The 24,681-nt window shown below is 37.7% G+C and overlaps 1 protein-coding gene across 2 annotated transcripts; it reads right to left on the reverse strand.

Annotated features, from left to right (window-relative positions):
- Positions 1–107: 107 nt before the first annotated feature.
- On the reverse strand, positions 108–21,494 carry LOC135688079 (uncharacterized). 2 transcript variants are annotated; one of them, XM_065204786.2, is made up of 13 exons: positions 21,109–21,494; positions 11,883–12,187; positions 11,130–11,332; positions 10,075–10,498; positions 9,164–9,365; positions 8,078–8,405; positions 6,817–7,030; positions 6,438–6,546; positions 6,079–6,228; positions 5,245–5,507; positions 4,717–4,792; positions 3,430–3,458; positions 108–3,068 (listed from the first exon to the last, which is right to left on the reverse strand). In XM_065204786.2, the coding sequence occupies exons 1-13, from the start codon at positions 21,143–21,145 to the stop codon at positions 108–110; spliced, it is 5,301 nt and encodes a 1,766-aa protein (XP_065060858.2). In that variant the 5' UTR covers positions 21,146–21,494. The 2 variants fall into 2 exon arrangements, with proteins under 2 accessions (XP_065060858.2, XP_065060857.2); XM_065204785.2 differs by lacking the exon at positions 21,109–21,494 and adding an exon at positions 14,305–18,726.
- Positions 21,495–24,681: the final 3,187 nt, after the last annotated feature.

Genomic DNA, 24,681 nt, shown 5'->3' on the forward strand with positions numbered 1-24,681 from the left:
CATCAAAATCTTGTTATCTCCTGGCTAGCACTACAAGAAAGCTTAATTTTCTTTAAGGACCTTCGTATCATTCCAGAGAGAACTGCATTTTAAGCTCTTTCCTTCATTCAAACTATAACATGAGAGCTGATTACTGCAGACCTTTTACGAAAGGGGTTAGTGGCTTTCGAATATTTGGTCTTTATTTCTGCTACTACGTCAAGCAAGGACTTATTCACGCCATTCAGTCTGTTTTGCATTGCCTCCAAATCATTTTTTGCCGTATTATACTCTTCCTCGTATAGGTGAAACTCTTGAGTCTCGCTTCCAGTCTCCATGCGAGCCCTGGATGTTTCGACGTTATTTTCTAAATCTGCGACACAGCTCAGAATTGTAGCCTTTTCCTCTTGTAAATCATCCTGTGTTTTTAAAAGAGCCTTCAATTCATTCTCAGCTTCGGAGTGCTCTGTATTCTGACTGAAGACATTATCATCATTATGTTCTTTGGTGTTTGGTGCCATCTTTTCGAATACGGAAATTGCTTCGGTAACACTTCCTGGTTTTGGCAGACCGTTATTTTCTTCACCTGACGCTACCTTGCTACCATCGTAAGCATTCTCACCACGACGCACTTCCTGTTTTTGTGAATCGACATCATCTGAGTCCTCTCTTTCCTCTTCCATTATTGCCTCCCCAGAACTACTTCGTGGTCCAGTTTTACCCCTCAGGTTACGCTCAAGAGTGCCTTCACGTGACGATGGAGTGGAAGACTCTGAGTAAGGACCTGGGGTGAAAGCTGATTCAAGAAGGTCACTCAGCGGATGCAAATAGTTGCTTCCACCGCTTATTTTGCGATCAATCGCCACTTTGATGTCATTCGACAAGTTTGAGTTTTTGGAGCCAGGTGTGTCTCCCCCAATTACTGGAGAAACGTCAACTAGGCCTAAATCGTTCGTTTCTAGATCGCCATGCTGCGCCTCCGCACCATTATCTGAACCGGACTCCCCTTGCTGTGGGAATTTTTCTGGTGAGGTCAGTCTTTCAAGAAGTATCCCCATTGATATGGCAACCATCCAGTTGTCAGCTGTCGGTTGGTCTTCTGCTTGGAAAACCAAGGACTCATTCTGTCCGAAGTCTAAACGAAACCTAAATATAGCCTTGTCAATGTCACATTCATCCAAAATACCTATGCTAGAAAGCTCGATTGTCTGGATAGCCTTCTGGGGTTTTGATCGCTTGGCTATGCAAAATTTGCCATCGCGAATAACGCAAAACCGTTTTTTAGGCTTTGATGGTTTGTCATTTACTGCCATTATCATAAGAACACCAGATATTTTACTTCCAGATTCCATGTCTTTGGTAAACGTGTCTACAACCTTTTTGTCATCATCATCTAAAACAATTGTGCTTCTTTTCGAGTCTCTTTTCGATGAACCTGGAAGCGAGGAGGACGACAGCAGCTGACGAATGCCCTCGCCAGCCGATTTCAATTTCAGTCTTGCTGTATCACTCGCTTTCCGACTTGACCTCTTTGCCACTTTCCTGAACATTTGTTGCCACTTATTGAAATCCTCTTCGCCATTTGCACAGAGAACTAATACTTCGTTATCTGCCTTCAAACTCAGCGCCCATTTTTCCCCGGAGTCTTCAGCGCTAAGGTTGTCGAATGTATGGTGTTGAACTGCGACTCCTCTTATTGGGACTTTGTCATTCTTGTTGTTGTAAATTTCGATCCACGACTGCTTCAATGAACACCAGCGACGGATTTTTGTTCGACTTTTTATTCCATTTGATTCATTTATCTTGACCTCATACAAAAACCCACTGTACAGCACGTCATCAGCACTGCCCGTGAACACGTCTTCTGAAATCTTCCTGGCCGGAACTGTTGTATTAGTTTCATCGCCATTTCCAGCCATGGATCTAGCCTGTTTTGATAACATTGATGAAATCGACGAGTTACTATTAGATCCAGGAAAAGCTCCTTCTGCTTTAGCATCCGTGTCCGCGTCACTTTTCGATTCATCTAGCAGACTTTCTCGGCTTGACATTCTGCCTGGGACTGACTTTGATTCATTCAAATATAAAGCATTCGAACAATTATCGAATTCTTCCTCTGTAAATACCAAAAATTTAAAAGAGGCTCTATCCTCCATCGAACTTAGAATGAAGCCAAATTTATTTGCTTCTTTTTCAATTATCTCCTCTACAACCGCATTTCTCAAAGGCACCTTAAAAATTGGCTTTAGGTCACTACCCGGCTCATACGCATAAAATATTTTCCCGGACACTTTACAATGCCGGTCCAGTAATTGCTCTGCACCTTCTTCGTTTGCTTTCACTTCTTGGACGTTTCCACTGAACTGAATTTTCGGTACTCCATCAACACTATCACCTGCATTGAATTCATATTTCTTTTGACGCAGTCTTGGGAGACTTTTAAACAAGGACGACATACGCGACCCCCCTGACTGTTTTCCAGAGCTTGAGGTCTTCATAGGTCTCTTGCTGTCCGTTTTTACGGGAGTCTTTAAAGTTTTTCTTTTATGTTCATCATCGGATATCGATTTTTCCGGGCGTCCTATAATATTTTCACGCTGTTTGGAAAAGGCAGATCGATCACCAGTCTCAAGGGCTATTAATTCAGAATCAAATGCTATTGATCTACGCTTGTATTGCTTTTTCAGTTTGTTAACATGCGTGTTCGCGATTGTTCCCCTTTCACCATCGACCTGGGCGTTCAGCAGCCACAAAACTTCAACCAACTGAATGAACTCTCGCTCCTCTTTCACTGCCAAAAGAGCCTGACTATCATTTGTTGCCTGAATTTCAAAAATATACCTATCGTCTTTAACAACTAATTTCTTCTGGTGCAATTTGATTTTGCGAACTGGTACTTCCATCAACTTTTTCTCCAGCAACACGTCACTAGCTAGGACGAAAAAGCCATCGCGTGCATCGCAGAAAACGTCAACTCCAGCATTATCCGCTTCGTCTTTCAGCCGTTTCAGCGTTCCACGAAACTGTTTTCTTTCTTGTGGCGTATCTGCGACATCAATGGGCTTCAAGTGACCGTTCTTAACCGGTTTCTGTAGAAACAAAAAATCAGATTAGATCGGCACACAAAGTCAGCACATGACAATAACATTCCCTACATTCAACCTCTAGTAATCAGCAAAAAATATATCAATACTATAGAATATCAGTGAAAAATGAACAATATTGAATTAATGAAAATAAAAAAGATAGCAATGGACAACAAGGTATGAAAAATTACAATATATCACGATGAATTATATCTACTAATTAGATGAAACATTTACATAGGACAGACACTCAATATCCCTCATGTGGCAAACAGTAAATAGTTTCATATAATAGTTTCATATATTAGTTGCATATAATAGTTTCATATAATATTAACAGTTAATAATGAATAGTTTCATTCACCTTTTTCTTTGATCTGGCATCCCTTTCGTCTACAAAAAAGATCCAACTTATGTATAGCAATATCAGAAATTCATTTAAAAGAAGATAATTTATATCAGAATTAAACGAAGAAAGAGTTAAAGAGTCTGTTCAGTATTCTGCTGCGCGAGCTATTACAGGAACTTGGAGAGGAACATCGCGAGAAAAGTTGTACTCGGAGCTTGGCTGGGAATCACTGAGTTGCCGAAGATGGAGCAGACGCCTCACTTTGCTTTACAAGATCATTAATAATTTAACTCCTGTTTATACTAAGGACCCAATCCCACCACTTCAACAGCCACACTACTCTCTTCGCAACCAAGATGTCGTTGGACAAATAAGGGCCAGAACAGAAAAATTTAAATCTAGTTTCTATCCTCATTGCTTATCCGAATGGAATGAACTTGATCCTGAGATCAGACTTGCACCGTCTGTTGCTGTTTTCAAAAAGAAGCACCTATCTATAATCAGACCCCCGGCAAGATCTATATTTGGCATTCATGACCCAATAGGTTTATCATATCTCACTCAACTCAGGGTTGGTCTCAGTAAATTGAACAACTTTAAGGATACCATAAATCCGATGTGCCCTACGAACGATGGTATTGAGGATACGGAACACTTTTTGTTGCTTTGCCCTTCCCTTGCAGTACCACGTAGAGACCTTCTCGCTGGAGTTTCTGCTTTAATACGACCATATGGACATACCGACCTCCAAAATATTCTTCTAATGCAGATTTTATTGTATGGTGACAAAAATTTCCCAGATGAAGTTAATAAAGATATACTACTGTTGACGCTTAAATTCATCCACAAATCTGGTCGATTTGATTTGATTTGATTTGATTAGAAAATTTCAAACTCCGTTATAAATCATAAAACAACAGCCACCATCTCCCATTTCCCATGTTCCTTTCTTCCTTTCTTTTTCTTTTTTTAGTCGTGTATTTTTAAAGTCTGCCTCAAATTGGATGCGGCGCAGTAGTTGCGATGATACCTATACCTCCCTTCTTAAATTTGAATTTATCGCAGACATTCTCGTGGCGTGTAATTTGAGACAGACTATAGTAGTTTATTTTAACCTCTGTGTCAATGGCCCCGGGGTAGTCATAGTCTTTTGCTCCTCGGGGTATCGTCCGAGTAGTATTGTAAAGTAAATTTGTAAGTAGCGTAGCTTGTATTTATGTATTGTAACTTTTTAATGGATATATAGAAAAAAAAATAACTTACATGTAGAAGCATAATTACTTAAAACCAATGAGACCATACCTTTTCGATGTGGCGCTGGCAAATTTGGCAGACCAAGATGCAGTTCGAGATTTTCAGTTTTGCCTTTGGTGAATTTCTGTAAATGTTGGAAATAAAATAATTTATAAATTAAGGCAAAAACAAAAAGCTTTTCAAAAGCTGTGTATTGAAAAGAAAGGTTGAGGTAGTGGATGACAGTAATTTTGCTTGTTAATTCTTAGTTAAACTGAATTAGGACTATTGTTACCATCAGGGCACTGGTGAACTCTAGAGTATTATGATAATAAATGCAGGATAAAAATCGAAACATTACATCAAGCAAATGATTTGTCAACACAATATGCTCTTTGTACCCAGGAAAGCATCCTAAGTTGCTTTTAGTAAAAGCCTTTACATTATAACAGCCCCGCTTTCTTCAACCTAGGGCTCATTTAAGGTAAGTCATGACAAATAACAAAGCCTAATATACGGACTATTACACTTCTCGTAGCCTACATAAAAACTTTATATGCTGCGAATAGAGATAATCCGTAAACGGCTTTCTCCTACCTTCAGCGCCTCATTCCATTTTTTCCATTCAAACATATCTCTGGCTAAGAATAGCAGAGATTCTTCGGCCCATATCAACTTGAATAAGAAATAATTTGTCTCTTCCATGACTTTCTTCGGAAGAGTAACTATATTTAACTCCGCCATGGCGATTGTATTTTCAGCAGATTTAGATGATTTCGAACTGTGGATTTCCAGAATTTTTGCCTTGATCTTACACCAAAAGCGAATCCATTTTCCAGCTCGTTCTAAGTGCAAATATCCTAAGAAAAACAAGAATCTTTAAGAATTCGAATCAACAAGATGTCCATACGAGGTCTTTAGAAACATCAACCGAATCAGCGGTTATGGGTGCATCTTTTCGTTCTTCATGTACAGGATTATTCAAATAAATGTTACTAGGGTACAAACGAGGTCAGAGGTCAGGTAATTAAATATGCCGATTTTCCCAAAGGGAAGCAAAGAGGTCAGAGTTCAGCAGATTGTAAGTGGAAATTCTTCCTAAGGAAAGTAAAAAGGCCAAAGTTTAATATGCAAAACATTACTTATGTAAACAAAGATCAGAGGTCAGCGAAATGAAAATGCAAAACGTCAGTTAAGAAACAAAAGAAGCAAAAAAGAGGTCATCGTTTTCTACGTGTAATTTTACTTAGTCAAGCCAAGCACTATCTAGCACAACCCTTTAAATATATTAAAATCCTATCAAAACAAGTTTATTGAACTTGAAAAATCATTGGTGTTGATCTGCAGACGCAATCAATATACAATTTGATTCAACCAAATTTAGCATCGTTTTTTGATAGTAAAATTGCATTTATATCTGAATTTACTTACCATCAAGGTCGACGTCTCTCTCGGCGCGTTTTTTCTGCGAAGGAGACTTCTCAAAAGGCTTTCGCTTTTTAAGAGACTTTCTGCGGGTGGAATTCGATGTCTCTTCATCACTTGCTTCACTGCCAGTAGCAGCCGAATCCAAAGAAGTATCTGTTAAAACAGAAATTAATTTAGCAAATATCATCTTTGGTAACAACTATTTTGACTTAGTTATGGTCCACCGTTCGTGTTACACGAGTTTCCTCGTGCTGCAGAAAAAATTCTCGTTCATTCCAGATGTCTCAACTAACTTGCGCTTCAATGACATTGTCGGAAAAAAGCACTGAAAAAATGGGACAGTTGAAAAGTATCTCACGAACCTTCTGAGTCTTCAGCGCCATCTTTTCTTTCCAAAGAGCTGTTGCTCGCACTGTCGATAGTATCGCCGGGATATAACAAGCTTTTGCTAGGGAATCGCATATGTGGGTCCTGGAAAGCAAATCAGCGATGAGCAAAAACTAAGAGAATAATGATGAGTATTCGTAACGAGCGTAATGTTTATAAATACGTAACTCTTTACTTGGTGACACTTTGTATAAAGAAAATATTGTGAAAGGTTATGAAACGAGCCCAGCCTCATTTTTGAATTTTTGAATCAAGGATTTCATACATCAGATATATTCGTGTTTTCTTACACAAGTTATCGTTGTCATCAGGATCACTAGCAATAAAAAAGACATGCACAACACATGAACTGACCTTGCCAGAGAACTTCGTTTTGTCAGCTTCTTGAACTAGAACTTTAAGCCAATGGATGAGCTCCTCTCTCGTTTCTGCTGCAAAGTAAACAGTCTCTCCGGTCGGCTGGACAATCTTGAATGAATTGGTCTTCCATGTTTCTTTCTCGCAAGGATCGACTTTCACATCATGCAATGCAACTTCTAAAACTGGCTTTTCGTCATTGTCAGGATTTCTGTAGAGAAGAATTATTGCTGGAAATATTAAAAAATTCTAAAAGAAGTAGAAAGTTAACAATTAAAGGTAATCATTTTATCAATAAAGGAAATTATTAGATATTGAATGGGAATTAGGACTAAGAGTTTTACTACTACGCATTTACAATTTGGGTAAAAAATGAGAATATCCTTCGCAATTTTCTACATGTCTGTGCGTTCGCTATTTCGATTTGGAGTTTGATCGCGATTTCGGGTCTGAATAGGTTTTTACTTTCAAGTTATGCTCAACAGGACATAATCTTAGAAAAAGCAATATCGCTGAACGAAACTAAAACCAGAACTTGTTCATCTGGAAAAGCGAACAGAACCAACGTAAGATCAGAGACATTCTAATTGTAATCCCGGTGATCTAAAACTCCAGTCGAACGCTGAACAAGTACGACCATAACCCAGGCCTTCGAATGACGTAGCCTTGTGCCTGTATATGCATTGTTTATTGTTTCATTCAAGGCGAGAATGTCCTAAAACACGCCACTTCCCACATGATTAATGCATTCAAAAAAATGACTTAGGGTGAATTTATAAAAAAAATTCTAGTCAAAAAAGAAGAGTGCTAGGTGCCATGAAAAAGTAAAATAACAAACGAAAATGAAAGTTAAATGGTTTTAAGAATATATGTATGCCCAAACACTTTTTAAGGATTTCCAAAATCAGCAACGAAAACCTTAATCGCTAGATTTAGAAAAATATCCTAGATCTGGAGAACAGATGGGTAGGCGATTTTGTGGTGCCATATATTAAAACCACAATAATTAACAAGTTTTTTCATTAATATATTAGCTAACGAGATTCAAATTTAAATGCAGAATCTCATGAGTTAGCAAACATCCAATATTCGGTGCGCCAAGAACTGTCAAGAATTAAGAGACTAGAGTGAACAAAAAAGTAAGGAGTAAAACAGGCCTACCCCCAAATGTGTGTCGTCAGATGAGAAAATATTAGCTAACATAATAGTGGTGACTAAGTAACAACACAGGGAACTATGAATACTATCGTCTACATACCTGTATACATACATAACCTCGTTTTTGACCTTGCAGTACCTCTTTTTCCCAACAGCCAAAAATCTTCGCTGATGTAATACCCCGATATGCACTGCCGTTGCATCGTTGAAAAATGCGTCCTTTTCAAGTTTCCGCCCGAGTGAAGAAGATTTTTTCCGTTCGAGGCTGTTCACGCTTTGGTTATTTACACTGTAGCTTGGAGGCACACTTGAGCTACGGGGCTTTATTTTTGGCAACGGAGGAGGTTCATCTTCTGATGAAGAATACGATTGGAAAGATCCACTTATGTTTCCGTCAGAACTTTGCTCCTGCGGGAACTTGCGGGGTTCTGAAATAATACCAGTTAGCAAACATGATAGAGATATTCTGAACATGACACAGAAGCTGCTACGCTTAAAGAACAACTCACATTCAAAAAAGTCTATTCACAATCGCCTTGGAACACTAGCATCAAATGTCAATGTTGAAATAAACCAACCCCCCCCCCCCCTTTGAAAAGAATGACAATTTCCGGTAGAGTGATGGTTGTATGCTTGTTCGTGTAACAAGGCCCAAAGCATTTGGTGTTCAAGGTTATTTAAAGAACCCTTGCAGTTGACAACCCAGTTCGTTTTACTACGGTCCAAGATTTAGGGCGAAAAATTGCCCTGGGAAAACAGGACAACATTACAAAAAAACTCACAAAGCAGGTAAAATAAATTCAACTAAATAACTTGGTCTGAAGAGACTTTTAGAACTGACTCAGCCCACTGAAAATTATTTCTGTTTTACATTGCAAAGGATTTGTTTTACTTTTTAGTTACAAGAGTCCCAAATAAATTAGTAAACTGTACAGTACAACGACCTTGGCTTCAACATTTTGCTTCATTGGATCGTACAGAATTTTAACTGCAAGTTATCCTATAACCAGAAGCGCCGGATTACCGAAGGCATCGAAAATAGGAATACACAGCACGATTTGCTGGGATTCCTGACCCCAGGCGACCAATGATTCGCTAATTGTAGTTAACAGAGTCCAGGGCATTTACGACAACGTATCAAGATTTTCAATTTCCACTTCACGTTCATTCTTGAAAAGGATCTTACCTTCCACAATTGCATCGTCATCTCCGCGTACCTCCTCATCCGACGAGAGCGGCATCGGTGGCAATTCTGCATCATATTCCAAATCAGCGAGTTTATGGTATAGAGGAGGAGTATGAAGACTTGGATCAACATAATCATCTGAAGGCTTTCGTTTACTTCCATTCATGTCAACATATAAATCATTCGGTGATTTTGGAGCATCCTGTTACAAAAAGAAAACAAAGCAAGTTGACTACAAGTAAATAAACTGAAGAGAACTTAAGTCTCAAATTAGATTCAGAAAGATATGTAGCTGCAAGGAATTATTTTTTATCAGCAACAGAACAGAAGAAAAATCAAGTGATGGAAGGTGAAAATACCTGCAAAAAGGCAGTTGGAAAGTGATTTCTGTGTCTTTTTGGAACATAGAGAACACGGGTTGCTTTTAGGTCGTGCCAAGAAGTGATCATTTTCAATACAATGTTACTCCGAAACGTTTGGAGCGAATTTGAACATAAAATTCATCGAATACGTATTGACAGAGGCGGAATTTGTGAAAAAAATTTGTGGGTTCAAAAATATCCTTACAGGCGCTAAAACAATCAAGAATCTGTCACGTGTCTACTGGCTCTCTTTCCTGTGTGACAATGCCCACTTGCCAAAGGGACAGGTGGTGCGAAAGAGAAGGACAGACACAGAAATGATCATTGTGCAAAACATTGTCATCCTAATCAAAAAAATAAGCTTTTGAACAAAAGGGAATACAAATAAAAATATAATTTATATATAAAAGTCATCCACTTAAAAAAATATGGTATAGATAAATGTATTAAATTCATAATCAAGAAGCTATGTTGAGAACTGAACATGTATACAAGAAAATATGTCTCTGTCATGAACTTTCTGACAGAGAGGATATGAAAAAAGCTCACCATCTCATTCTTTTTCATCTTATCAATGACGTCACGGGGTTCTTCATAGGCCGGATCTTCTATAAGATTATTTCCATGCCCTGAGCTCCGTGGGGGCATTTCACTGTCAATGTCCACATATTTACAATTCTCCAAAGCTTCAACCCAGCGCCTATGGTCTTCGCTATCTTCAGCAGCTAAAGAAAAAGATGGCGACCCAGGCTTGCTCAGTCTAAACTGTGAAGAGGTCGACGATTCCACGTGGATATCATAATTCATAACATCGATAATGTGATCACATGGCTGTTGGATGTCTCTGAAAACGTACAGGTTCTTCTTCTTTAGAACACACCAAAGTCGCGTTTTTGTTCGGATATTTGTTAGAGGTCCACTACGGGTTGGATTTTCAAGGTTGTGTAAAAAGATTTCATTTGTATTGGTTTTCCTAAAAAAATAAGAAGTTGTTGTCATAAACATGTTGACTTTGCCCTTTAGAACATAATCAGCGAGTGTGCTTTCACTGGCTTATTGTGTTTACGTGTCTCGCTTACCAATGGTGACGTTTTGGTAGAAGTGTTTGGGAGTCGAAATGCAGAAGGACTGAAATTGTGTCTCCCAATTAAATTTGGTAGCTGCAAGCATAAAAACCAACGTACGGTACGTGTGACAGATGGGATATTTGCCTTAAAATTTATAGACAAGAGTGCACCAGCACTTCGAATTGCAATGCGATCGCTTGTTCTGTTTTATCAAACATAACTTAACCCCTTTTCTGTTTACCTCTAAATATCAACTCCAGATCAAAACAATATTCATCATCATGTAAAGGCTGGTTTCACTGAGCGAATGCACATTTGAGCATGCGCAAATCGAGCTGCCTCATTCGCTGCGAATGCGCGACCATTCGCTGAGTAGTTCAACACAGTTCGCCGATTCAGTGGTTTTTTTATTCGCTTTCGCCAAAGTCGCGCGACTAGGGCGAATCAAGTAGAAATCGGCCTTAATGGAAATAAATTTATGTTCCGTGATACGCCATATGACATTGATATGCCAGAACCAATTTTACAAAATCTTACCAAGAGTTTCGCTTAGGTTCACGGTCATCTGCCGCCGGTTTCAAGAGCGATACACGAGGAGATCGGTCGGGAACAGGTGGCTTATTGTTGCTTGCTAGGCCCTCAATATCAACGTATTTGTCACTGCCAGTCTCGTTTGGTATTTTGGCATACAAGAGGTTGCTGTCTTCAGAAGTACTGGATCCATCATGAAAATTAGCGGCCTGAAAAGCAAGGCATCTAATCAAATATACGGTACTATCGAGTATTTGTTTGCATTTGTATGCACATGCTTGTGGTACATCCTGACCACTGTATTCATGAATGGTAACAGTTAGTAAAAAAACTGAATCCTGCATATAAAAATATTTAACATAGAAAACCTGAACAGAATAGCACCGAAACCTGCACCAAAAGTACATTAACCAAAGACAATGAACCAAAAGTGCATTAAACAAATGCCATCTTTCCACTTTCAACAAGAATTTTCCATCACTATTACAGAAAAGACCCTACTAGTAAGATCAGCAGATTAGGTGCCATTCAGCTGATTCCAACGGTTCCAAATTTCTTGGGTGAATTGGAACAGAGTACCTAGCTATGCCAGGGTACAATTCCCTCATGTATTAGCCTTATCCTTCCTCTGAATATTCATTCCCAAATCTGAAGAACTTTGGCAACTTGCCTTGGATAATGGGAAAGGGGACCAAACCCTTACTCCTACTTTTACCACGAGAATTAGTTCTACGGTACATAAATTAAGTTGCTACTTACAATAGCTCCGATATCGTCGCTAGGCTGCCTCCTTCGACTACGGTATGGAGCTCCTGGTGGAGTGGCAGACCTTTTAGGATCATTTTGCATCCAAGAAATTTCCCTTTGCTTAGAAAGGTAGTCCGTGGTAGCCGAGAATCCTGCATGGTTTACAGGGGGACGAGGAGGTAACCTAGGAGGTTTGTTTAAAGCCTCTAATTTTGCCAGAAATTCTTCTCGCTGCGTGTTGGCTTTGTCACTAAGTTGCTCATTAGTCAAGGTGATCCGAAGAAACCTTTCCAGCTCTGGCAGCAGTTTGTTGATGGCTGTAAAAAAAATTTGCAAAAACTGTGAAAACTTGCTAATAATAAAAAATATCTTATCGACGTGAGTTCTCAAATTAGCCTCCTTGGTGGGGGCTAATATGGGGTTGGGAGTTGACCCCAAACCTCAAACTAGCCCCCATCCAAGAGGGGGACTTACAAAAATCATCTGGAAGTCAACATACAAATAGTTTGTAGTCAAACCTTTTTCACTTTTTCAAGTTTATTTTGCAAAATGAAACATCGAATTCTTCGAATTAAACAACAAAATCATCTTAAAATGCCTTATTTTAGTTTTTATTTTCCCTATGGCTGAATGTGAAGTATCATAGACTGATGCATAATAATAATAATAATAATAATAATAATAATAATAATAATCAATTTATTTAAAGTTGGCGCTACATAGCTATTTACAAAGAAATGAGCTAATCCAAGCCAACTGTTAAAACTACTACATCAACTAAATACATACGAGATTGAATACATAAAATTTTAAGTACAAAATGATCCATTAAAAAACTATAAAACCAGCATGTTAAGGTACGGGCATAAATCAGCATGTTAAGGTACGGGCTTATTAATAACTTTTGCTTCCGGGGGTTTAATTGACAGGGGTCATACAAAGAAGGCCGTATTAAGAATACATGAGAATACTGCCAATAGGAATGTAGCAATTTACAGATTGGGTTAAGAATAAAGAGCTGAAACTGCCACAGGCAATTAGCTCTTACGCTGCCTTGCGCAATATGACTGGATTCAAGCTTGATAATAGACAAACTTTGGTAAAGATTACCAAGTTCACTTTTCACCCTGATGTCGAAATACTCTTTTCTTTTTATAAAAACAATACCAGCCTCTAAACTGGTCAAAAAATAAGAACAAATTAAGAACTAAGCTACTGTAAAATGTAATGTAACTTTGAACAATGTTTCATCTCAAAAACGAGGAGTTTTTTGCCTTCTAGGGGTGCTTCTTCGGTGAACTTTCAAACTTGTCGGCTAATAAAGGATGTCTTATTCATTTTGTTGGCAAATGAGGCTTGAACACTTCCCTAGAGCGCAATAGCTGGCAATCGCACTGCTTACACCTAATCAATTTAAGAACAAATTAAGAACAACGCAGCCTCAGATTTCCGAAAAAATCAAGAACAGCCTGAACTTAAATTAACGGGTTCTTATAAAAAAAGAATGAATGGGAAAAGAAAATCTAAATTATTTCTGGTGAGTAATAAGAAAAATGGCATTTTGCATAACATAGTTAAAGAAAATAATAGTTTACTAGGGGCACGCAGCGAATGATTGGCATTTCAGGGCAGCATACGTAGATCAAGCTTTTTGGAAAATGGGTATTTCGTCTACGCAACACTAATTTCCTATACCGTGTTGAAAGGCGATATGAAAGGCAATATGGTTGGAGTAGTTTTGCAAGGATGACGCAATGATCAAAAGACAGCCTACGCGAGATTGTTTTATCAACAATCAAATCTATGTGAAAAACTCAAACAATTTATTGCAGAATACCAAAAAACAGCCGATGAGTGTGCTTTGAAATCACTAAGGAAATAACATTGTGATTTGCTTGCATGCAGGCATTCTTTTTATCCTAGCATTACTCGAAACGGAATGAATTCTTTGATCAAGGGACAAAACAACACCTGCGCCGTGTCTTTCAATTCTGTACATAGTGGATCAAATTAGATAAAACCATGTTGGTAAAATTTCGTGTACGACATCACGTTTCGAGTAGGAATCATCACTATGGTTAAACAAAGACAAAATTCATCATTCCTTTAAGGAGGAAAGAGTAAAAATCATATTGAATTATTCTCTGTGAAGCAAATAAACTGACTTTGGACATTTTAGGCGAGCAATTACAACACTATCATATGCTCCTTTCTAAATACAGCGATAACTAAATGTTACTATTTAACTTTCAAACACAATATAATGTTGCTTTCGGGATTTAAATTAGTGTGATCGCATTATTCAAGGAAAGCATCCTTGAATCTAGGGTTTAACTGGATCAGGATCTGCAGTCATTTATCATTAAAATGTCATAGCTACCATACACGTTTACACCGTAATACATCAAGAGAGACGAACAAAATATACACTAGCCTGACAAAAGTTGTTCCACGACCATCGGTACAAATATTGGTACTTGGTCTGAGATTGCAAAATCGTTGTACATACTTCAAGGTTCGATAGTAATCGATTACCAAAATGGAATTTTACTCTGTTTAATATATCATTCTTGTTACCCGGAACCAGTAAGCTATGCTGGAAACTGATCACATGCAAATTAATTTTTTCCCGTTTGCAATGAATGAGTCGTCTCAATTGACTGCGTTTAAATACGCTTTTGTTTACGTCGAAACTGGCCTTGAGAGTTTTATCTTAGAACTCGTTTAGCAGGTGCATTATTTTGAAAGATAAATAATTCATAAAGAGATTTAAGAAACGCATTTCTTGCGATATTCGACATCTATGTAGTGAATTGCACGTTATACCCAAGGCTCCGTGGTTCGAGTCCCTGGCATGACCAAACTTTCACCCAGAGTGAGGAGAGTCGCCAGCTCTCTGTGATTCCAGGCGTAGGAATCACGAGGTGTGGTCACATCGAGAGGAAGGACCAGGACACTGCTCGATTAGAATAAGCTTCTCAATGTCCTAAAAACTACCTTCGGGTGCTAGGAAGAAAAACTGCTTATACTGTATTAATTCAAAAAAATTAAGAAGAATCCAGACTAAAATTTTGAAAGTTCAATTTGTTGGAGCTTATAAAAAAGAGTGTAAACCTTATCGTTCCCCAATCATCCATTCCATACCTCCTCTATCATTTATACCTTAAAAATCAGAGACTGAAAGTAAATCCAAAATAATCTTAACTGCTTATTGATAATACAGTTAGTTTCCTGCGTGTTCTCACCAGAAAATACAAGAAAACGCTTCGAAATAGGAATAGAATAAGCTTTAGTGATTTTAATGGTAATAAGGCTTATAAAATCTGCTAAAATGAGTTCTCCACTTAGCGCTAGTCTGTAAATGCAGGGAATATTTCAAATGGTAAGTCTATTTCTAGGCACCTCTAAGAAAGGTTAGTTTCACAAAAGGAATGCTAAAGTTTCTTACGGTTTTGAGGGAAATGATTGTCGGCACCGAGGAGGAAATCACTCCATCAAAACCTCGGGCCTTTTCGTGAAATCCTACTATTTTATCAGAAAATCTTTATCTCGTAAGCTGTTTACAAGGGCGAATTGCCCTTCGGTCGGCATCTCGTCTTTGAACTTCTTTTTGAGCCAATAGTTTTGTTGGAATTTATTCAAATGAAACTTCTTGGGTGTGAAACAGCACGAATTTTTTTCACGTCATTCAGGGATGTATTTCAATGCTGTTCACGGCGATGAATACATGATGAAATTCGGTTGAATGCAATGTTCGACTGTCTTTCAAACAGAAATATTTTGCCATGTAGCTCAGCGAGAAAATTCCTCCGTTACGTAAGGTCTATTTTTATTCAATGTCTATGATTTCCATTTATAAATCGGATTAAGCAGCAAACAAAGCATGTCTATCTGTATTTTGCTAATCCCCGCATTACGTAACATTTCGTGACTCATCCTGAGGCAAGAAAATTACTTCATACCACACTGCTTCCGTAGCGCAATGCTTCAGAACAATTCGATGCAAGAAATTTTGCCTAGGAAATACTGCAGGCTCTTCAGACTCCCCATGATAACTATACAAAGAAACTAGCGCACAGCAGATATTATCTTTCCCTTTACTTGGTCGTTATCATTCATCATTCCTCAGAAACATGGGGGCGGATAAAAGCTGTGTGCCAACTTTTGCACCCATCATATCAGCCTACAGAGCCGCTATCCTATATCTGGGTCATAGTTCAATGCGCTGATCATTATATTGTTGCTTGAGGAGGAACTCCATATACACACTTGAATGAAAACACCCGACGCTTTTGATCCAAACTATGGAAAATTTAAACAGGATTCGATATAAATTAATGGCTGGTTCAGACTTCACTAATTGATCAAGGCCCACGCCATCTTGGGGGACCGGGGGCATGACGCCCCACTTGTTGCGAAGCAAATAATTTTAAAGGCTGTAATAGTTGTTGCGTCGTTGTGTGGTTCCTGTTGTCCCTTGCAAAAAAAATTATTTGTCATTGTTTTTTTCTCAGCTGTGATTTTTCTCTGAGGAAGAGGGTGGATCTCCATGTTTCTAATTTACAATAAAAAAGCTTAATGGCAGAAAAATGCTCAAATGTTAACATCACTTGGAAGATAAATTACAATAACTGAATTGGACAATATAAAAAGAAACAATGTATTGAAATCGCACTAGCAAAGGTCTTTCTTCACAAGATTAAAAGAAAACAGAATCAAGGAAGGAAGCTAATTTCAAATGCCACAATATGACTTTTAAAGACAAAGACATATAACTAAAGCAGTTCATTTTGAACTAATATGCTCTTTGTGTACCATTGTTATGTTTTTACTATTTCAAGAATGACATCAATATGCCTAGAGCAATACTTTGAATTTTTTAAATTCTTTTCCATTGTAAGGAGCAGTAAAACTATGGCCTAAAAACATGCTTTGTAACTTGAGTATTTCAGGAAACATGAGAAATGATCAATTGTGGAGGAGGTAACACAGCTGAAAATAGAATACCTATTTTTCATGTTATTTTGACAACAAGTTTCTATTGCACACAATTCATAATTCAATGCTTGTCTTTTAAGTCAATGTGTCCAGCTAAAGCAAGCAGCTCTGTGTTGGTTTTCAGAAACATGTGATTTTTCATGTCATTGCCCTAGCTTTTCATGTGAGCAGTTTTGGATCACAAGAATACTGACCAATCACAAGCCGTTATTTTGATGTTAGGTATAAGTTGGGTATAAGCAGTCCTTTTAAAAAATCAGCATTCACATGGAAAATCTAAAGAAACAGCTCATAGGGCGATTACTGAATTTGCACTTCTGTCCAAACGTACAACACTAAATTCAATATAAGACCTTCCCAACCCACTCAACTCTATAGAGCTGCATATCTGGACAATGATAGCCATTAATTTACCATCTGACAGGGCCCGCTCCACATAATTGAAAGTGGGGGAGGGGGCAAAGGCCAGAAAATTAGGGGGCCAATGCTTCTGCTGCAGCTTTAAAACTTCTTGCTTTGCAAAAAAGTGGGAGGGCCATGACCATGCTACTGACTTAGACAGGGCCAGGGGCGGCGGGCAGTGTTATTACCGTTATTACTGTAATAACACTTTTTCCAAAATCTTTATCAGTTTGGTGCATTCATCTGCTAGACACAACCAATGACGTAGAAATAATATGGTATCTGTCCTCTATTCATCTGAAGGGGATGATAATTACCTGCTAATCCTTAACCACAGGAAGCCTATTATGTTTTTCAATGGTATTTCAAATGGTTCAAAGCTAGTTCGAGGCTCCCGGTCTCATTATTACTTTCGCGTTTCTAATAACGGAAACAGCAAAGTCTTTGTCACGGGATTCACCGATGACGTTAAATTCAATTGTTCTTGGTCCTTGAAATAAAGGAGCCTAGCAGCCCCGTTATTACTTCTGGGATTCTAATAACGCGGCCATTTACCTTTTGCCAGTGCTGTTTTATGATTTTGCTTGTAAGTTAGCTGTTTCAAAATGAATCGTGTTGTGAAAGATCAAGTGAATGACCATCGTCTGGGTGTTCAAAGTGTTATTATTTTGTATCTCTAATTATTTTGAAACAGGTGGAATTAACTCACTAGCAACGTCTCGATCTGAAAGACCGTGCCAGATATATCCCGTCATGTATTTTTCTATAATAAATTTTTAGCCTGCATCCTTTCAAATTTTCTTTGTACATTTGTAAACTGTAGCTATTCAAAATGTTGCAAGTTGCTTATGTAAAGGCATTTGAAATGAATGATGAACTGAACTGAACCTTGAATGTATTCAGAGGGCTTTCACGCAGTGGTTTCCGTTATTACAATCGCGATTCTAATAACGGGCCCACATGGTGGCTCAGAGGAAGGGGCCGCCAAATATTTTTCACGACTAATCACCACTCGAAAGCCCTTCAGACAAATGTTACAGCCCTCCAGTTTGTTTAAAAAGACCAACAGGAAATCAGGCTCTTCATAGATTTCTTTTTGATATGCTAGCAAGGAAGTATCTGCATTTATTTTCTAGGAGATACAGCACTAAAATTGTCAATTAACTTAAAACTTTCAGCATTCGCTCAGATTCTTAGTTGCTTACAAAAATGTGTATACCCGACCAATTTATGTCTTTTAGTGACTTTTTGTTTGTTGTTTAGAGTCAATTGAAGATATGCATATTTCCCCAACGTATGGCTGGGCCAAATTGAGGGGGGGGGGGTGTTGCAAAACCCCTATACCCCTCCAGCTGAGGAGGTTAAAAATTCCTTCATAAAGAAATTGTTAATTTTCCTTTTTCATGCATTTTCCATACGTTTGAAAGAGTAATACCAAAAAAAATTTACTCCCAGCCGCCCCTGGACAGGGCCCCCCTCTCCTGTGGTACGGGCCCTGTCTAAGTCAGCACCATGGTACCCGCTGGAGGGTTGAAACATTTCAAATTTTGATGCACCAAATTTTTTGGAAATGGACTCTTTGAAGCAATGTTGTCTTGCCTGAGTGTTGGTGTAAGATAGTGAAAGATCTACTCACAAGAACCTAAAGTCTAACAAGAGTCTAAAGGTCTTTATGAAATGGAAACCTGAATGGAGAGGAATTGAAAACTTCATGAGTGAAAAGGATGAGACATCTAAGAAAACTAACTGAATCTAAGCATCCTTCTTTGAAAGAAAGATTTGTCAGGTCTTTATATCAAGTGGTGATCCACATTCAAGTGGCACCTGTGGCACCTGCCCTATCTACCATACCTTAGACACGCCACTGACTGTTTTGCTTTTAGAAAACATCTGAAAGGGTCAGTGTTTTGTCTGGATATGATTTTTTGTCTGAATATGATAATGTAATTCGTTTGACTTTTGAAAAATTTTAAGCATTTGAACAAATTTCGACATTTTTTGGCTATTTTTTGTCCCACATTAAAAGAACTCATAGTAATTTCAGACAAATATAGTTTTAATGTTGGCAAAATGATAGAAATTCAATTTTTCATGGGCCTTTGATCTGGAGAAAGTTGTTTTTTGGCTTTGAGATTGGCAACTAACCACAGTACTTTCTAATAGGAATCTCATACAAAAATGCTTTCCAAACATAAAATTTAAAATATTATTTAGCAAAAATATAAAGTCTTAACAGTTCACTGCTTTAAACAAACAGAAAACTTGAGGAATTGGAATACTGTCCATTAAATTATAAGCACCACAAGATATGACTATGTGTTATCTTTACACAAGGTCAAACATTTAAACCTTATTATATATATATATATATGACATGATGAAAGAAATTTGCAACAGCTTGATCTTTAAGGACATTTTTGATAGTCTATTAAACCCGCTGCTCATTTTGTAATCATTATTATTTGAGGCAGTATGTTCATACAGGTAAAAGTTGCATTCTTGATAAATAAAGATGCTGATGAACTGGTGACATTGGTAAATTTCTATTTTGATGTGGTTTATATTTTAAATTTCTATATTAAATTTTTACCATTCAATTCTGGGAGTTATTTCTTGTTAAAATTTATTTTTCAACATAAGCTATTCTTTTGTTATTCAAAATTTAAGATATTATTCTACTAATTTGTTGTATTTTTTTCTTCTTGTCTTTTTTTTTATTCCAACTATTTTAATAAGCAATGCATATTGTAAGTAAGCTGTTGATGGATAACAAATTGAAAAAAAAGTTCTTTGAAAAAATTTATTTATTCTATTATGCTAATGGCATTAATCAAGATCAATATCTAAGAAAAATACTGTTAAAATAATTATTGAGACTGACAACAGGCAATGTACAGAAACAGCAGATTAGTGTGGTATGCTGTTTCTTTTAATCACTTTAAAATCTTGAACTAAGCTGCGTGTAAAATGTTTACATAGACACTTTTTATTCTCGAAAAGGAAGATTGTAAAAGGAATATCAGAAAATATGGTGATTCATAAACAATGGGTCTCATAATTTCAAAACCACTGCGAGAGGCTTTCCTCTTTGGACACTCACGATACATTCCTGACCTCAAAATTTAACAACAATTTCGCACAGAAAATTAATTCTGTAACATTTAAAAGTTTCAGGTCTGGTACCATGAAAAACATGGCCCATTGTCAACCCGTATAACTACTTTCATGCCTGACTTGTTAACAAACAATTTCCGGATTCACAAATGATTTTGGTGAGACGGATGGCCGCCAAGTGTGGCTCCTTTGCCATTACGTTTGAATATTAAACATCGACATTCAGGAGTTACTTCGGCAATATCTGCCTGCCAGTATGGTAATTAAAAGCTGTTGATAACCAGCATCGCTGTTTTTAAAAGAAGTGAACGCTAACAATATGTAAAGTCATATATAAAATCCAAATTTCATGCAAATTAAACAAATACCCACTCCCAAAATTTTGAAAACCGAAATTGCAAACATTCTCCGCAAGAAACAGCTGCAAATCCCCACTAATGCATTTGGATTCATCAACAGGCACTCTTACTTCTAAAGTACAAAGATTAATAAGGCTTTTCGCTTGCAACCCTAAGACCGTGGATCATAGATCAATGATTTGGTAATTAGCGTGCTCAAAGCACATAGCAAAAACGCGTTGCCCCAGAACATATTTCCCTTTGAGTTTATACACATTATATTCATTTAAAACCTGCAAAAGATGCGTTGTTATAGTGTGATGCATGGGCCTATGGTTAATGTTTGAAAGTGACGGTCAGCATATATTGGAGATAGGCCTACTTACTAACTAGGCGTTCCGTTTGGTCGATGTAATGCTCCATTTTTCAAGTATCATCCATTAAAAAGATCATATTGCCTGCTTCCCATCAAATTGACAATTAAAACGGGGCTAATTATCTTGATTCAAATACATGTATATGTCTCCTTCTAAAACGACACTTCAGGCCCTCTTCTGGCTGACCTCGTTGTAAATCAGATTAAATTCTTTGCAATCCCTTGTGATTGAAACTCCTTGTTCGTCGCACAGTCAAATGAAACTTCCTCTATCTTAATATGTTTCCCTGCGCACAAAATTCTGGAATGGCATCAAGTTTACATGATTTCTTTGTTAAATCGTTAAATAAACATCACCCTCCCGTTTTCAAGTGCCTAAATTAACCAAAAGCACATCTTAATTGTCATGCTTCTCAGGGATGCTAGGAAATCTGCGAAGGAGCTTTACGACCCTAACGAAACGGTGACTACCGAAGTGACTCATTAAAACAAAGGCATGAAACTTGGGTGAAAACCATAGTGAATGGGTTGGTTTAGCCCAATACTTGGGGAAAGACGTCTTTGGAGATTCCCACACAAAGCTAAAAATAAAGATATCTTACCTCATGAGATATACTCAACACGTTCACGAGGCTAATGATGTTCAAGAATTGCAAGATTAAAACTAATTTTTCTCATATGGCTTATTTCATGAAACTATATTTTGCTACAAAGAAAATCACTTTTCCTTTGTTTATCTTAATTGTCCTGCCCAAAGCTTGCTTCGATGATGATTATTCTTCATATCAAACTAATCTTCCACGTACCACAATACCACATTCCAAGCAGAACCAAACCCGATGCCAGAGCAGTGGCGTGGTAGTAGGGGGGCCGGGGGGCCATGGCCCCCTGAATATGGGCGCAAATGGAGATAAGGGGGCGCCAAAATTGTTTGCTTGTCATATTTGGCTAGGAACATCAAAGTTGATCGTACACGGGTAGAACACTTCGCTGTAACTTGCTATGAACAAAATAATAAAACGTGCGATTCTACAATCGAAGCACGTTTCGTAGCCATGACCCAATCAACATTTGTGTCATATGTTTTTGTTTTTGTGTAAACTATGTACGCGGCTTCACGTTTAGCACGCCAACTAACGAAGATTTACGCAGGGACCGTGCACTACTCTAAAAGTGAAGGGGCTGAAATGGGTGTGACCGAAATTTTTGGAGGCCACGCCCTCTAGAACGCGGGAAAACGCCCCTTTTAGAAAATGCTTGCTTATTTCTATTGAATTTTTATAAAGATTCGGTTCAGAGGAGATATCAATAACCATAAAAAATAGAAAATAGATATGTTTTTTACATCGATGTGCACTCTGAACCAAAGGTCACCCTTTCTTTCTTTCCCCAGTACATGAATCCTTCCCTCCCAAATTTTTAAAAAAAATCAAAAATCAATGTTTTTCTTAGCATCGTCAAACAGTCTATTCTGAGCGGTATAGTATTTAGAACGGGAGATGCATTTTTAGCCATTCTAGAAGGCTTGATTTCAAAAATTTTCTTTCGCCTCGGACCCAACCATGGTGGGTCCTCCTATGTCACTAAACTTTATTCTTAGCCTTCCCCCCCCCATATAACGTAATAAATGAGTTCAAGGGGGCGCCAGTCTGTATGACACACATCACTGTAATTGAGATAGAACGTCTTTTGATTAGTATTTTATGTTTTGTCACCATATTTTCTCGAAAATAGGCCGACTCTCGAAAAAAGCCGATTCAAAATATCTGGATATTTTACCGAACCACGATCGTAAAGGTCAAATGTTTGGATAACATAATTTTTTCCATTCATACTGGCATATAGTTCAAATTTATTCATGAATTTTGGAAATCGAGTTGCAAAAATGATTACCCTTCTAGAAACACGTGCTTTTTTATAGCCGTGATATATACATAGATAGGGCACCAAAATCGATTTGGCCACCCCATGGAAAACATAGCCACCCTGCCACTGTGCCAGAAGAAACTTTCTGGGGGGCTGGGGGCTAAAGCTATAAACTGGAACATAGTATATGACCAAACAATAGCATTTCTCTCAAGCTTGGGGGTTTAGCCTCCTTGGGTCTGGCCTTGGCCCTGAGCTGAACCATTGAATAATGTCATGAATATAAAACTACATATTAATGGTTCCTTATACGCATTAGAAACTTCATTAATAACTTCCGAAACCGTCCAACTAGTACCGAAACGAGAAGGCTAAGCTATCGCTCAAATATACCAAAATTACATTAACATATTGAATAAACGATTGTATTATATCGTTCTCTCTATCGTTAGCACAGCTAACAAAATTGAACAAAAAGACAGACCCGTTTTAAAGCTCTTTTACATACAGTCATTCTCGTATATAACCGCAGTAAACAAAACGAAAACTGTCCCAACAGTATCAAAATACTTTTTCAGGAAGGTCGAAGATAAGTCACACTATGCATAATTGATGCAATTTCCTGAACTGGTTTTTCTCGAAAAATGCTATACGAAAAAAATCAGCAATAAATAGCGACTAATATTGGCAATTAAAGTATTGGTCATTGTTTTCTATTTTTGTTCGAAAATGTGAGGAACGGAAATTTGTTCGGTAACTTGACTGCGATGCGAGGAAGCCCAACCTTCCATCACTAAAAACGATTCTTTGGAGCTGCCCTTACACAAGACTTCGAAAAGCAGTTCCTGAGCATGGTTTCAAAGCGTGGTTTCTAGGCATGGCTTCTACACACGCTACACAAGATTTCTTCCCCATCGTCATCATTTGCATTAATAGCTGCTCTTCTGAATCAATTTCATCAAACTTTTCTTTAGCTAAACTCAATCTAGCTTCACCTTTCTTAATTTTTAACTAACTTTTTTTATTCTTCTATATCTTCATCCACTTCCTCTCCATTGTTGTGAAGTCTTCTTTTTTATTCTCTTCTTGGCTCTCTCAACTCTCTTTTCGCATTCTTCGCATTCTCTTTCCTGTTTTCGTTTTCTTCATGCTCTTCATTGCTGGCGGTATTCTTTCTTGCCTCCTCAACTTTTTTCCACATCTTCACCCTCCATATCTTAATTATGGTAAAATCATCCTTAAATGAGGTCCTTTTCTAATACTCTCTGTTTCTTTCTTTTATTCTTTTTCGATCACTATTTTTGCTTTTTCCATTTTGAAATATCTACATTCTCTTTTGCTCCTTTATTTACGGTTCTTCTCTTGACCACCAAACATGCCATTTCTCAGTTCTTCTTTAACTTTCATAAACTTCCTTGTCGACGATCATCTTTGTCGCCTTCTTTGAGATCATTATCCTCTTCCTCTCAATTTTTTTTCTGATTCTCCTCTTTGTATCTTTGCACTTTTTCTTTCTACAGCTCCATTTTCATTTTTCATTCATCTTTGTCGACCGTCTTCATTATGGCCTCTAATCTTCATCTGAATCCTTTGGACAACTTCCCCTCCAACATCCACTTACATCCCTTTCACTAATGTCTTCTTTGACCTCATTTTCAATCAACTTTGCTATTTTTTTCATCAAATTTAATAAAGATTAAATATCACTTTTTTTAAA

The sequence above is a fragment of the Rhopilema esculentum genome, unplaced genomic scaffold (genome assembly GCF_057945365.1).
Source record: "Rhopilema esculentum isolate cy_ngs unplaced genomic scaffold, ASM5794536v1 HiC_scaffold_36, whole genome shotgun sequence".
In the NCBI taxonomy this organism is placed as follows: Eukaryota; Metazoa; Cnidaria; class Scyphozoa; order Rhizostomeae; family Rhizostomatidae; genus Rhopilema; species Rhopilema esculentum.